At 45.5% G+C, this 16336-nt stretch overlaps 1 protein-coding gene across 3 annotated transcripts in view; it reads left to right on the top strand.

Annotated features, from left to right (window-relative positions):
* Positions 1-11829, top strand: part of DYM (dymeclin) — a 389485-nt gene extending 377656 nt beyond the window's left edge. For 2 of the 3 annotated variants that reach the window (XM_063076501.1, XM_063076499.1), the window contains one exon: positions 11424-11829. In XM_063076501.1, coding sequence (XP_062932571.1) covers positions 11424-11573 — 150 coding nt within the window. In that variant the 3' untranslated portion in view covers positions 11574-11829. The remainder of the gene's footprint in view (positions 1-11423) is intronic. The other variant, XM_063076500.1, reaches the window with a different exon arrangement.
* Positions 11830-16336: the final 4507 nt, after the last annotated feature.

Below are 16336 nucleotides of genomic sequence, written 5' to 3'. Positions count from 1 at the left end.
ACTCTTAAGAAATTAAAGACAACTTCTTATCTCCATATTTGTCTTAGTTGGAATTCTCTTTCGAGATATCTCTTTAACATGCCATGGCCAGGGCTGTGTTTCCCACATGATAAAATCACCCGAATTCTCCTTCACTCAGGGGCACACTAGTCTGGGCTGGGGGTAATCAGCAAAGCCTCCTGTCTGCTCTCGTCCCTACGTCCTCTGCCTGTCATTCCACATGTAACTCTCAGCAGGAACATCACAGACAGGGCACACCTTGTTTTGCCAGAATTTGTCTAAACATGATTCAGAATCTTCTTCCACTTTATCTCCCACTCCCTTGGTTCAGAAATTGGTCTGGGGGGAAAAATGAGTATAAAGAAAGACTATCACAGATATAGTAGTTAGTTCAGACTGATGCTGTAAGTAGTTAGTTGAGATCATATGCTTTTTTATACCATATTTCAACCTTGACAAGAGTAAAAGGTAAAGAACTCAAAAATGGAACTAGAAATATCCATATTCTCACTCATATATAGAAGCTTAAAAAGTTGATCTCATAGAAGTAGAGATAGACTAGTGGTTACTAGAGACTAATAAGGGGAGTGGGGAGGGGAGGTGGAGAGTGAGTGGTCAGTGGGTAGGAATTGTAGAGAGAGAGGAGGAATGGGGTCTAGTGTCGTTGGGCTGGCCGTTTAGTCCAGCTGGTTAGAGCGCAGCCTATAACACCGAGGTCATAGGTTCAGATGCCCGTACCTGCCAGCCGCCAAAAAAAAAGATCTAGTGTTCTACAGCAATTTAGGGAGACTGCAGCTAACAGAAAATTACTGTATAACTTCAGGTAGCTAGTTGAGAGGATGTTGAACACAAAGAGGTGACAAATGTTTGAGGTGATGGGTGTGCTAAACACCCTGATATGTTCGTTGCACACAGTATAAATGAACGCTAATATATTTTACTCCATAAATATATACAATTATCATGGGTCAATTAAGAAAAAATAAATTTTAAAAAAAATGTCAGAGACAGAAGTAGATTAGAGGTTACCAGAAATTGGGGGAAGGGGGGATAATGAGAATTTTAAAAACAAAATGGAACTTGCCTCTATTTACATATTATGCATCAGTCTGGTCCATAGCTATCTGTAGCTCATGCACATGTTAAGGAGTTTGCTTCATTTTCTTTCTATGTTTGTTTGTTTGCTTTTTTTTTGGCAGCTGGCTTGTACAAGGATCAAACCCTAGACCCCTTGTTATCAGTACCACACTCTAACCAGCTGAGCTAACCAGCCAGTCCCACTTCATTTTCCATGGCTCAAATATATATGAAACATAAAATATGACAGTGACCATCTATGTCAACATTACCCATTATCCATGAGCTGTATTTTCCTGAGTGAGCGAGAATATGACAGTGGTAAGATAGTGGTAAAATAGCAGGCAATTTGCGAAATACATTAATCTGTTGGATTGAAGCGGTGCCTGCAAAATTCCAAATAAGACACTCATTTACTTCTCAAAGTGCCATGGGTTTGATATGGCTCATTTGGTCCTAAATAACTTGGAGCATTTATTTCACTAATTCACCTACTGTGCAGGACCCAATTTCCAACACACACACACACACACCCTTGCAGGACCCAATTTCCAACACACACACACACACACACACACACACACCCTCCTTACACACACACACCCTCCTTACACACACACACACACACCCTCCTTAAAAGACAAAACAAATCTTCTATCAACTTTTTGAAGTACCCACTTATATACGAGTGTATATATGTATCTAACTCTGGTGTGTCTGCAGCAGTTTTTACCCCTTTGTCATTTATTCATTCATTCACTCAGCAAATGTCTCTTAAGCCACTGGCAATATTCTAAGCACAGGGGACATATCAGTGAGGGAATAAAAAAGCAAAAACCCTTGCCATCCTGGAGCGTACATTCTACTTAGAATTTCTGTCACAGTAGTGCATTTGTTTTCTGGGATCTCACTGTCTCGGCCAGATACTTGGGTCCCACCCAAAGGGATGAACCCCACCACCTGGGGCAAGCAATCCTGATCACTTCTGGCTCCCCCTCTAGGCCGGCTTTCAGCAAAAGAAATTCTGCCAGTAAATTCTGTTCTTTTGCCCCTCATCTTCTACATTGTAATCAAATATTCTCCTCCTCCTGGCCTCCCCACCAGCCCCCAGAAAAGAGAGAAATTGAAAATGGAAGACAAAAGTCTGTCTCCTTTCCGTGAACCCCCTTAGCCTGGGTCTCTGAGAGAAGCATCTAACAGCAAGGACGTTGCTCAGACTTCACACTCAGAAGGGCTTCAAAATTCTGGCAGATGGCATGAGGGTCAGTTTGTAGAGAGAGTCACACAAGTGTGGATTTCAGCCTTTTGCTGCATCCTTCATATTTTTCCTGAGTCTTTTTGCCCCCAGTTAAAGAAGCTGTTAGTGTCACTTGTAGACACTCATAAGCGGTGAAACAGTTTACTGAGCTTGAGGTAGCCTGAGCTTCCAGGATCCACGTCTGCTGACCTCAAATAACTGCTCCTCTTGGGTGGTAACTTACTGCCCAGAGAGCCCCCCCAGGGCCCCTGCATGGTGTCCCTGGATACACAGTGTATTGTGACTGTCTTCTGAACCACACTCCTAACAGACTTCTGAATTTCAGCTTTGCATTTCTTAATTTGTAATTTCTAGTAAGTGATCCTTCATAATTTTGTATATTTTGAATTTAGTTCTTTATTAATTTTAAAATTCACAAGATAGAACTACTTCACATTAAGTGCTGTTGTTACTTATGGACCAGTGCTTACCTTCTTTTTGTTAAGTTATGATAGCTGATACATTTGTAACTCATTCTGTTACACTTGGAGGAGCCAGTCTTGCTCAGGCAGTAATTTAGCTGCAGTAATGATACAAATGTTTCCCAATGTGTTAGTTTGCTATTTCTCCCAGAGTTTGTTGCCCAAGCCCACCTGAAGTCCCTTGGCCCCAGGATTAGCCACAACTTCCTGGGAGAGCCCCTCGTGGGCACCGTCCTCTTTCCATCTGTGTCATACTACCTGTTCTTACTCCTCCCTCTAAACTATATGCCTTGTTCAAGGGTCTGCAGCCCCACACATGCCTCATCAACAGTTTAAGGACTCAGTGAAGGACCCAAGTTACACAGGGATAGTATATGAGGGGGAGGGATGATGGGGGAGTGTATAATCCCCAAATTTTATAATCCACCCTTGGATTTTTCAAAAAAAGGACATAAATGCTGCCGGCTATCTTAGAACAGGATCTTGAAACTGGTTTACTTTTCATCTGAGCAGGACTACCCACTACAAACCCTGTGTGTGCTGTTTACAGTAACTAACCTAATCAATCCTGACCCACACCATCTGCCAGCAGTTACTGGGCTGCCTTACTTCCAACCATAACCCATTCACCTGTCTATTCAGAGGCTTAAGATAGCACAACAAAAAAAATTTCGAGACTGTGTAGCTATTTGATTTTAAATTGTATTAAACTTTCTCTGGAGCTGAGCCAGGTGCTTGCTAGAGTTCCTGATGCCATCTGCATAATCTTCAGGTGGAAGGGGGAAAACTCATTGACCTTTTGTGGTAATAAAATTGTTGCAGTTGTGCCTACATCTGTTCACTGAGTTTCCTGTGGGTTTCACCAGATCACATGACTGACAGCAGTGACAGGCTTTAAGGCTTTTGGTCTGCTTGTTATACCCAAGTCTCAACCACCAAATCAGACCTTTGCTTTGTCTCTGAGCTGCACACCCGGATGTCCCACTGTGGTAGGTTGACTCACTGGAGCTGATAAAAACATTCCGGCCAAGCTTGAGAGTCTAGCATTACCTCTGGCTCCGAAAATCAAAACAACAGGATTGTTGTAAGTAGCTTTGGATTGAGATCAAGCTCCAAGCTTGAGAGATGGCTTTTCTCTCCTTGTTGAGCTGAGTCACAGAACAAGTATCTTAGAAAGAGAGGAGTAGAAGCCTGGGGTTCAGAGTAGCCTGGGCCTGAGGTAACCAGCACCCTGCCCTGTGCTAGCCAGTTCTGGGCAAATTCTTGCAAGCCCCCATCCGTCCCGAGTACCTCCTCAGTTTTCCCAAAAGTTTGGTAATCCTCAAAGCATGTCTACCCCAGAGTCACTGGCTGGAGCCCAAAAGGTCCTAAGACGTCCCAGAGGGAGACATGGGTACAGAAGAACTGGCTGAATATCAGAGCTGGGGAGACCTGAGAGTCCAAGCAGCCTGCGGCCTGGGTTTTGGGCCACCAAATGGAGTATGCTGGCCATGTCAGAGATGAGCCACTCCCAAGTGAGGAAGGTGGACTTCCTCACCTCAGAGGATGGCATTATTGTTCTCTGCTGGCTCAAAAAGGAGCATAAAGGAAAGAGTGACTTTTCCTAGGTTGTTGATTTGACATTTAGACTATGACATCTCTTGGACTGAGTCCTGATGAAATGTGTCCCCAGTGTCCCTAGTGCTAAATAAAACCTTTTGTCTTTCTTTTCCTTAGCACTTCAGACTTCTAAGACATCTTAGAGAAACACATATTTTTAAGAAGCTCTGTTTAAAATCTCAAGTCATGTTGCGTGTCTCAATTGCTATGTAGATGGGCGAGCAGATTTGGGGGTTGGGGGTGGGGGGCAAATTAAACGCAGCCCAGGCCCATCTGGTTATGCAGGAGCTGCATCCACTTTCACCCATGGTGACTGCATGGTGTTTTTAAAACTTCTTTATGATTTATGCCTGTTATACCCCCTTGTAAAGTGTTCCCAGTACACTGGTCTTACAAATAACTCATTTCAGGAAGAAAGAATCTCTTTACCTTGTACATCCAAGTGTTAGCTCTGTATAGCCAATTCTGGAGAAGATGCATAAATAGCAAGGAAAACAAGAGCATTTTTACCCTTTGTGAACCTTTTAAGCGCTGGAGAAAAGTTCCAAGCCAACAACCCAAGGAATAATGTCCCTCAGTTCACTTGTTCACTCTAGAAGAGAGGGAGCTGGTGCTGTGGGTTCAGGGACATGCACAGTTCTATCTGCATGTTCAAGGGATTTTCCAGTAATGGCTGTGCATTCATGCCACTGTCTCTGCTTGCTCTTTCGGTTCCCCCACCACCAACGGTGCACACTTGGGAATCAACAACTTCAGAACCCAGTCTGTGGAAGGGATCATCCTTAACTAGCCAGCACAGGCAGGGCTGAGCCCGGGACCTCGGCCCACTTAGCTGTGAGCTCTCAGCCCACGGAACAACTGAAAAACAGCTTCATTTTGTGTTGGTTTTAAGTAATTGGGAGCCTTAGCCTTTGAAACCATCTATTGTCAACCCCCAGGACAGCTCAGGAACCTTTCTATACTTACCCTCCCCACTGTGAAGCCTGGCTAAGTAGAAATCAGCAAATGCTTTATTGCAGGGTTGCAGCTGAAACCAGTCCCAGGCCATTCAACCCTTTCTCCAGCTCAACCTAACAGAGCCTACAGGCATGTCAGGGAGTACACAGGTTTAGACCTTACTGGGGTCACCTCATAAAACCACACCCAGTCAGCATTGGGAGGCACTCAGAGGTTTTTCATTTTACACAAGGTAAGAAAACTGAGTTCTAGAGAAATACTATGATTTGCCCCAAATTTCCCAGCTTGCCAGTAGCCAAGCCAGGACACAGCCAAGGTCTCCTGGCCCCAGCCTGGAGTTGCATGGAGATCATTCCATCATTTCACAGTGAGGAAGCTCGGGCACAAAGGTGAAGTGACTCATTGGGATTTGGGAGGGGGCACTGAAGACACATTCGAAGCTTGTTGTAATTACTTGAGTCCATATTGGCTATAGATATTTTAAGGGCACACCCAAGTCCCTATTGATGTGGAAGGCTGTTGTGGAAAGGTGTGAGGTTCGTTTAGCTTCTGGCTCCACCAACAGGCTGAACGTCTCTTTGGCATGTTGCTTATCCTTTTGGGGCCTTGCTTTTCTTAACTTTGCAATGGAGTTATTAATACCTATGTCACAGGACTATTGTGCAGATTTGAAGTCATTCGTTCATTCTTTTAATTCATTCAACAAACATTTAAGTGTCAGTAATATGCCAGATGCTCATAGGTTCCTGCCTTCTCAGAGCCTGTATTCTAGTAAAGTTACACAAGTAACAAGTTAATAAACAAGATAAGCACTGATTGCACTGTGTTATGAAGGCAATAAACCAATGGGCCGAGAGACACCACTTTTGTTTTTTATAGGGTAGTCATTGGTGAATGGGACGTGCCTGGTGCTTGGGCAGCTCCACTCGGTGTCACTGCCCCTGAGCTCCCTGCTGTGGGGTCTCTGTGAGCTCCAAGCAGAAGGCTCAGCGTCCTCCCTCCGGGTCAACTGCAGCCACCCCAGCCCTATGCAGCTTGGGGTGTGAGCCACCGTGCCCCTGGCTCCATCTTGGATGTTGTTGAATGTATCACATAATCTTACAGGAAGGTTGTGAACACCTGGGTCACGTACCTAATGTCAAATTCGTTGTAGCAGTGACCTTTCTGTCCTCATTACCATAGCCCTAAACCCACCTCAGGGCCAGTTCCCTCCCTTCCAGTTGAACCTGACTCTGAGTCAGAGAAAAAGGGCAGTTCTTCAGAACCTGCCTACACTTAGTGAAATAGCTTTGTTTTTTAAAAATGTTTGTGAAGATGAGTCTGTTGATTTTAAGCCATTTGTCAGAACTTGTTCCTGGTTCATGCAGGGAGGCTCAGGTCCTTTATGTTCCTATTATTAAGAGTAAGGAAACAGGGCTGCCGACTGAGAAGCGTCCATTTGGGTGGCCTAAGAGAAGTGGGTGTGGGACCAGGCCAGTCACAGGGTTCCTAGTCTTTAGATTTGATTGCTGAATGTTATAAGAGCATACTTCATGTTTGCATGTCATTTTAATGTCCATAATGCAATATCTATTGAGTGCCTGCTCTGTGTTAGGCACTACACAAAGCCCTTTACGTGGCTTATCTCATCTAATTGTCACTACAACCCTGTGAAATAGGCAGGTTGGTTAAATTCAAGATCTCAGGGTATAATAAACTTTATCTTTTAATATCCCGAGTCTGAGCAAGGAGATGAGACTTGTCGAAAGTCACCCAGCTAATAAGGATTAGCCCTTAAATGCTGGGACCATGTGTGTCTGAGTCACAGCTACATTTTTAGTCCTGTGCTTACTATACACTAGGCCCTCAGTGAATATTTGCTGAATGAATGAATGAAGTGGAAAGAAATGGGTCTAAAACCCAAAATATCTGCCTTTTGAGTGCTTTTTCTAATTGTTTCCAAGATTAAATGAGTAACTGTATAGTGTTTGAATATGCTTGCTACATAATAGGTAATTAATTGTTATAACTGTCAGTTATAATTGCAGAATTGATTATTAAGTTTTTTGTGGAAAACTTCTATAGAAATAATCATTGATCAGCTTAAAGAATAACTTCATAATGAAATCTACACATCTGCTATTGGCAAATAAAATTTATACTATTTTATACTTTTTTAATGTACTATTATGTACTGTATACAGGATATTCTTGCCACTTTGGGCATCACCTTACACTGAGATTTTGCTTACAACATTTGAAAGCCATGGTTATTACTGGCCAAATAGTGTACTTTTAGCCTAGAGGAAAGGTCTCCATGTTGTTAAGAGGGTGAGATGGATTATTGTTTGGACATAAACCTGAGGCATTTTCGCCTCTGTTTTTATCAGGTCTTGGGGTGCCAGGTGCTTATCCCAGATCCACTTGCACAAGATTTCAGGCCAGTCTTTGACTCATTCTTTCTACCTGAATAGTCATAAGAATTTCCCAAAGCCATGAGGGCCAGTAAACTTAATGCCAGCCCATAAGCTCAGTTCTAGCTCTTGCCGAAGTTTCTGTAATTCAGACGGAAGGAGTTCTCCTGAGAGCAGTTCACAGTTCGCTCATCCTCCTTCCCTTGCCACCCTCCTGGGAGATACAGAGAGCACCCAGCCTCACCTAAACTGCCTCAGGCCTTCCTGGGAAGCCTCCACACGTGACAGCAGATGATTTCTAACAACAGAAGTGCCTTTTAGTGGTTACGTTACCACTTAGAAATGTAGGCCGCTGCTGTTCCAACTGAAAGAGGTGATATGGGGCTCTGACCTTTCGACCTTTCCAAAGCACCACCTCTGCCCACACACCCACCCCCTCGGCCTTCAGTCCTCTCCCAGTCAGTGCAAGAGGTTTTCTAACGTTTGAGGTCGTTCTGAGGACTAGGACTTTCATCTCCTTTATTACGGGGTAGACCTTTTCTTCTTCAGACAAGGTTCCCCGTCCTTTCTTGATTATTGACATTATTGTGACTTTGTGGTTATTTTTTAAGGACCGGCACTGTGCGGAATTCTGTGCCATTCAAAGGGCACAGAACTAACCCTGAAGGGTTTCATGGAGCCTAAGAGAATCGAATGTAAGGACAAAATACTAGGGTGGCTAGAACTCTGATGTCACTTTTTGAACTGACTTTGCACACCAGCAAGACCTAGATTTAAACCCGACTCTGCCCCAGCAGGCTGTGTGACCTTGAACCAAGCGCTGAGCCTCTCTGAGCTTCACTTTCCCTTCTGTTAGTGGGGTTGGTGATTCTGGCCTTGGCAGGACACTGTGGTGACTGAGCATGATGCTGTGTGGGAAGCTTCAGACAGGTGTAGTGTTGAGGGAGTTCTGGTTGGTGGTAGCAACTAGCCACACCCTATTGCTACAAATGCAGAAAATAGTATCGTTGTATTGGTACCAATAAGGCACCTGATCCCTGACAAAGACCCGATACCCTCTCTAAGTACCCCAGTACCTGAGAACCCCATGCCAGGCCAAAAGCAGCACGAGAGTATGTGAGGAAACTTGTCAAGGATGCCAAGGGTGCCAGGCCCCTGGGGACCCCCAGCTGCTGAGCAATTATTATGCACCCAGAGAAACCTGGCTCGAGGTGGGCAGGATTCAAGGGGCTTCATGAACGGGTGACCAGGGAATGGAAAACTGGAGGGCCTAGTTGAACCCCAGTTTGTGTCAGCAAGTGCTGTAAGTATTGCCACATCCACATCCCTAAGCCAATCAAACTTTGTCAGCCAGACTGACCCAAAGAACCCAGTTACAGAAGTCCTATAAATCGCAGTCGTGAACATTGTCATCAGCACACATGGAGACCTCTAGTCTATATGGACAATCATAAAGAACTGATTGGAACACTGACAGTCTGGAAGGGCCTAGGTTTTCATTAAACCAGAGTAGCTTTGGAAAGGGAGTAGAAGGCATGAGAGGGGATCTAGGGGTAGGTATGCTGGAGTCTGGCCACGTCTCAAGCCTATCTGTGTATGTCCATATTTACATAACACGCTGGGAGCTATGAAGGAGGGAGTCAGTTTTCGCTGAAGCCATAACATATGGGGACTATGCCATCTGTGGTATGTTGAAGTAACATCAGTGATCAGAGTACTCTCCTTTTTAGGAATTCCTATATACTTTTTCAAGGTGTAACTCAACACTCACCTGCCACAAAACATTTCCTGTTTGACTCTGCCCCTCTGTGATCATTCTGGAATTTCTGAGGATCCAGCACTTTGCTGTTTTTAGTCTTAATCACTGTAAATGATACTTTAAAATCCTTGTAGCTCTGTGTGTGCATGTGCATGTGTGTACAGTTCCTCTCCCTGCCCCTCCGCTTTCTGAAATATCTCTTAAACCCACCCAGCCAGCATCATCTCACTTCAGGCTATTTCCCCTTCCCTGGACCAGGCACCTTCTCCCGCCTGCTGCCGTGTCCCCCGTTTGCCACACTGTGATCCGAGGGGCCACCATATAGTACTATTCTCCTCATGCCGCACCCTTCTTCAGATTCTTCCCAGGCTCTGGGACCCTGGCATGGGCCGAGGAGGCTTCATGTGGCTCCTGTATCTAGCCCTTGCCCCCCAGTTTTTGTTCTTCCCCTGCCCCCTCCTCAGCCCTGCAACAGTGTGCCTCATACCTCATGCATGAGGCCCTCCCTCGTGCTCTCCCTTCTTCATCCGGCTGCCACCTCCTCCTCCTTCAGGCCTGTAGAGCATCTTGTCCTGCCCTTTCTCACTACTCTATAAGCATTTGTTGCATTCTTCTTGAAGCTGCTACTGTTTATTCATTTCTCCCTTCCATGAGAATGAGACTTCCGTGAGGATAGGACCTGTGTATGGCTGCTGCATCCGAGGTCCCCAGGCCTGGCCCACACAGTGCATGCCTGGCACCAAGTAGCGGAGAGTCAAGAGAATGAATGAATAGACTCACTAAGAAGGACTAGATATGATAATATTCAAAAAGCATCTATGACTGTGTCTGGGACATAGCCAGTCCTTAATGTATGGCTCATTGTTTCACTGGTAGATTTAATTGTGAAATTATTTACCAAGTGCCTGGCCACTACCTCTGGGGATACAGCAGCTAACAAAACAGATGAGCATCTCTGTGCCCTCAGAGTCATGCCTCTAGTACAGTGGGATGAACATGGTTGCAGGTGCATGTGTGGGGCTGCGGTGTTCCCTTTCCTTCTTTCTTGCCAGCCCCCTCCCTCAACCTTCCCCACCTCCCTCCTCTTTAGGACCCTGGGCTTGCCCTGTCTCTACCCACCCCTCCTGGGACCAAGGGTCACCAGGCTGCAGAGTCCTGTTGGCAAGGGAAGAGGCCCTGGGCTCTTAGGCTGCTGAAAGGAGAGTCGCTTCCTCTGCCCTGGCTGGAAGAAACTGGTCAGGAATAAAATTAGAAAATCGAAAGCCCAGGCCCAGGTGCCAGCTTGCACGCTCTGCTTGCCCTCCTGGACAGGACTGCAGAGTTCAGGCTTGGGCGCTCATGTGCTTGCGCCCGGGTAAGGGAGGATCACTTCGGTCTCTGCCTCTGCAAAGCTGAAGCCTTCACTCCCGCCCTGAGGGGGAAGAGGCTGAGGCCAGGTGACGGCAGAACGAGCTGCCTGCCCCAGGCCCGCGTCCAGTGCCTGCCTCTTCAGTTCAAGGCTCAGGACATAGGAGGGGAGAGCCCTCATCCCCAACGTGACTGAACCCTGACAACAATGTCTCTCTGAAAGAGCCAGCCTCAATGTTGTGCACCGGATGACATTTGCCTGAAGCCTGTCTGCCGCAGGGCCCATTTCTCAGCAGTGATATTTCTCACCTCACCTCTAGCCCTGCTTGGGTCCCTGTTCAGTGAAGTGTTGGCAAAACTGGCCTTAGCTGACCAGGACCCAGGGTGTGATTTGCTCTTCCCACAGGTGGTTTACATTTTCTTATGAAGCCTTTGATAGCTGAAGTATTTTAAAGGCCTGGAGCTTTCAGGCCCTGTGACCAGTTAGCGGAGGTGGCCCCGCAGCCACACCACTTCTGCTTTTGCTGGTGCATGGAATGTGAGATTATAAAACCATCTTGTTTTCATTGCAGAAATTTCCAGAATTGAAATTCAAATACGTGGAAGAGGAGCAGCCTGAGGAGTTTTTTATCCCCTACGTCTGGTCGCTTGTCTACAACTCAGCAGTAGGCCTCTACTGGAACCCACAGGACATCCAGCTGTTCACGATGGACCCCGACTGAGGGCAGGACGCTGTCTCCCACCTCGACCCCCGGCAGCCCAGCAGCCTTTCTAGTTATTTTATTTCTGGGGAACAGAAGTAGACAGATTGCCTGATGTATCTTCTGTTTAAGAGGATTACACAAGCCATGTTTCCCTTGCACACTTTGGTTTGGAGAATTGGTGCTGGTTGGCAATAGATCACTCAGCTTAGATTGTAGTGCAAAAGGGGAGTGGGGGGGAGGTACACCACAATAATAAACATAAAAACCTGTTCAACACGCAATTTTATTTCTAAACCAAAAATCTAGAGCTTTCCCAGGAACCTAATGCCTTAGGCACATAAAGCTTCAATGGTATCCTTTTTTTTTTTTTTTTTGGCATGTTGGAGAGTTTTGGTTGTACGTGTGAGATTCCTTTAACATTAAGGAATGTCAGTGAGAAAATACCATGAGACAGGAATTAGTAAGGAAGTGAAGGTGTGTGTGTGTGTGTGTGTGTGTGTGTGTGTGTGTGTGTGTGTGTGTGTGTGTGTGTGTGTGTGTGTGTGTGTGTGTGTGTGTGTGTGTGTGTGTGTGTGTGTGTGTGTGTGTGTGTGTGTGTGTGTGTGTGTGTGTGTGTGTGTGTGTGTGTGTGTGTGTGTGTGTGTGTGTGTTTGCCTCTTAGAGGGCCCACAATTTCATGAACTCTGCGCCTGGGCAGTTTGATATTAACCTTTAGAGCCTCTGCATCTTTCCCTCACAGAAAGTGACTCCTTCTAGTGAAGCCCAGATTAACTTTTCTGTGGATTTGGCCTCTGAGCTGTAACTGGAATTAAATTGGAGTCTAGCATGAATTGTTAATCTACTTTGTGTTAATCGTTCAGAAAAGAAAAGCTTTATTTTGAAAGCAGTCTTGTCCCTTCAACCAGACTAATAGGAGAAGGGAGACCAATTTATTAATACCATATTCTACGTGAGATGGAAAACATGTTTTTCTCTTTGTTTCTGATTTTTAAAAAACTTTCTTGGGCCTATGTGATGCATTCATTTGGTCCCTGAGCTGGAGGAAGGAGTTTCTCTGAGGGAAATGTCTGCAGGGGCTGCACTGGGCAGGGTCCAGTGGGAACGTCCTCTCGAGTCATGCTCTGCGCCCTTGGCCACCCTTTCACAGTCTAGATGAGGGGCCTAGTTTCATTCTCAAAGACACAAAGAGAACTTGCTTTTCTGCACAGAGAGTAGATAATCCCAGGTGAGCCTGAGCACCCTGTTCCAACCTGCTGTCATATCAGAACCAGCCTCTCCCCCTGTCCCATGTCCCTGGGGCTGGAGGCACAAATCATTTGGGTCCATCAGCATCTTCTGAGAGCCCAGCAGGAGCCATTGTCATTCACCCAAGCTCTGTAAGAAAAGGTCAAAAACTGCCACATCTCAGTGTGCGTCTGGGTGGTTTCCACATGCGAGAAGCCTGGGCCGAACTGTCCTTCAGCAGCTCTGAGGGGGGTCAGGACATCTGACCTTAATCCACATCTGGACAGGGGACCAAACGGAAGCTCCCTGAGGCCAGATGACTTGTGGAGGGCCCGTCCCTGGGGTAGGGGCCCAGAGGCCAAGTGCTGCGTGCCCACCGCCGCCTCAGTGCTTGTTCTGTCAGGGCTCTGACTGTCCCCACGAAAGGCTGGGGCCTCTGGCTCCTGCAGTTCACTTCAGAGCACACGTACAGGGCTTCTCAGGCTAGTCTTCAGGTGCGCTCACCACTGCTGCTTGGCGTGAGGTGAGCTGAAGCCAGGGGGAGCAGCTTGGTTATCACTGCAGGTAGCAAGTATCCTTTCCTATGTGGGGAAACTATTTGCAGCTTTAATTTGTTTCCAAAGCATTTTAATATGCTTCCTTTTTCTTTAAACAAAACAAAACAAAACAACACATTTTAAAGGGTCATGTGAAGCAACTGAGTCTGGTAGGACCACAGAATTGTCCTCTGAGTCTGAGGGCTGGGCAGTGCCACGAAACAGTCACTGGGCTCCAGGGCTGGCAGTTCGTGTTTCATGAGGAAATGTAGTCAAAAGCCTGGCCATCTTGATAGACGGCAGACTCTCAAGGAAGTTTTCATTGAGGGAGTCACAAGGTCTCTTCCCCAGGCCTCCTGGCTCACTGAGGTTCCCCCAGAGCCCCAGTCTCAAGTGTCTCCCTCCCTCGCCCTCTCTTTGGACTCATCCCACAGAGGAAGTGCTCACCTGCCTGAAAGCTGGGCTGTGGCAGCCGCCTCAGGGAAGGCCTGGAGGGAAGCTGCCTCCACCCTGGTTGCTGCTGAGGGTTGGGCCTCACGCCGGCATCACGACTTCAGCTCTGCAAAACCACCAGGAGTTTCTTCCTTATTCTATGAAAGTTTTATTATGTGGCAATAAATTTCAATAATAAGCTTGAATTGTGCTTGCATTAATTTTGAGTATTAATTTGCCTTAGAAATCTTTTTGTTTTACACAAAGTAAAAATGTGTAAAATAATGCAGCACAGGATCATCCTGTGTTTGGATGGAAATTAACATCTGATTTTACCCAAGATATGAAGACATTATTGCAGCGTGTCATTTTATCAATAAAGGGTTCTGCCATACATTTATTTTTAAAAGAATGTGCCCTTTTCAATAGTAACTTCCCTATTAAGAGTTCAAGGCACTTTGAAAAAAAGCTTCAGAATTCTAACTCTGGTTCGCACAGTCACCCATTGAGGCCAGCGTCATAGGATCAGTGAACAGCAACCTTGCAACAGAACTGCCATCGTTTAACAATGCAGACAGAACAACTCAAGGACAAAGAGAAAACAAAGAAGAGAGGGTCCGTGAAGGTGAAGCATAGAAAGTACAAGAAAGTATAGAAGCATAGAAAGCACACGCAGTTCTCTCTGGAAGGAAATCACAGGAGTTGGAAAAGTAGAAGATGGAGAGAGGAGAGAACATAGGACCAATGTCAGAACACTCAGCAGCTTCCTCAAGAGCTTGTTAAGGTGCATCCAAGAGAAATGATTCGTGGGGGATACTTTTAGGCAACATACCGTCTTTGGATTCTGGAGAGCCAGGGTTTTACATTAGGTGTTACAACTCTGTGCACAACTGAGTCACCTGTGCTGCTTTGCAGAGCCAGAAATGAGAGTCGTGGTACTTGCTGCTACTTTATAGGCTTGAGTTTGCAAGTTCAACCACTTGGATCTCTAATTCTCTCCCAGGCATTATGCCTGCAATCTCAGTAGTTGTCACTTGATATTAGGGACTGATCCTTGGACCTTCTGACTCCAAATTCAAGGCTAGTTCAGTGTCCTACGTCACCTCCAGGAGTCAAGGAGGACAGGGTTTCTATTCTCTGATGAAGAGCCAAGCTTGCTATGAGTATGAAAAACGGAGGAGTACATTGTAGCACGTGACCTATAGCAAATAACGCATTTGTCTTTTTTTTAAGAATTCTACTAAAGCATAAAATTTAATCTCATTAGAGTACAGCTGTTCAGAGTCCCCAACCAAAGGAAGAGACATTTACCAGCAACCTCCACCCCTTGTTCAATTCATATTCCAACCCCTAATCTGACTTCACAAAGCTAAGTACCAGCTACTCAGACACGCCTCCAGAATTAGCAAAAGCCCCCAGAGGAAAAGCAGCCCCATATAGCTGGACAGATAATATTTCACCATCCTGTTGGCTCTGTATGCCTTCAAACAAATTTTTTAAATATTTTGGCCAGATTTCCAAGTTGTACTTAACTGGAGGGTTGGTTTGGATTACCTAGTTCAACATTATTGTCAGTAGACTGTCCCTCATGGGTACTGCAGCTTAACTTCTAAGCCATCTCAGTACCTGAATGTGGATTGAGGTGAAACCAGATTACTGGTGCTCCCAGCTGCCTAGCTGAAGCAAATGTAAATTCTCTCTGAAAGAAGCGAACATAACCCAAGGCCTCGATTTATTTCTACATTATAATCAGAAGTATCCAGGTATGGGAGAAGACCAGACAACATGAATTACTTGAATAAAAATTATCCGGGTTGGAGGGGTGGGAATAGAAGTACCCAACAGGGCTCTGATACATCACTCACTCACAGAATTTGAAACAGCTATGTTTACTGTGTGTTCAAAAAAGAAAAAAAAAAAATGCGTGTTCTGGAATTGCAACAGAGTTGGAAATTATTTTTAAAAAATAAAGACTGAATGGAAATTCTAGAACTGAAAAATACTATAACAATAATTAAGAATAATTTGGGCCGAGCCCGTGGCGTACTCGGGAGAGTGCAGCGCTGGGAGCGCAGCGACGCTCCCGCCGCGGGTTCGGATCCTATGTAGGACTGGCTGGTGCACTCACTGGCTGAGTGCCGGTCACGAAAAAGACAAAAAAAAAAAAAAAAAAGAATAATTCAGTGAGTGTGTTTAAGAGTAGATTAAACATAATTCAGAACAGAATGAGTAAGATGAAAAATTGGGGGTGGGGGAACACAGTCAAAAAGACAATAGAGAATAGAGGGTAAGGGGCATAAAGGATACAGTGAGAATGTCTGACCTAAGTGTAGTTGGAATCTCAAAAGAGTAGAAGAATGGGATATTTAAATAAATGGCTGAGAACATTTCCAAAACCCATGAAAGATGTCAAGCCAGAAAATAAAGCCCTCCCACCAGCCACAGGTGGGATAAATAAAAACAGACAGACCACACCTGGGCACATCATAGTAAAACTGTTGGAAACCAAAGAAAAAGAAAACTTTTAAACCTGCCCGGGGAGGGGGCAAACAGATATAACCGTCAAAGGAGCAGCAACTAAACAGACAG

The sequence above is a fragment of the Cynocephalus volans genome, chromosome 13 (assembly GCF_027409185.1).
Source record: "Cynocephalus volans isolate mCynVol1 chromosome 13, mCynVol1.pri, whole genome shotgun sequence".
In the NCBI taxonomy this organism is placed as follows: Eukaryota; Metazoa; Chordata; class Mammalia; order Dermoptera; family Cynocephalidae; genus Cynocephalus; species Cynocephalus volans.
The sequence above is the reverse complement of the archived record's forward strand: the minus strand, read 5'-3'. Positions and strand labels throughout refer to the sequence as shown.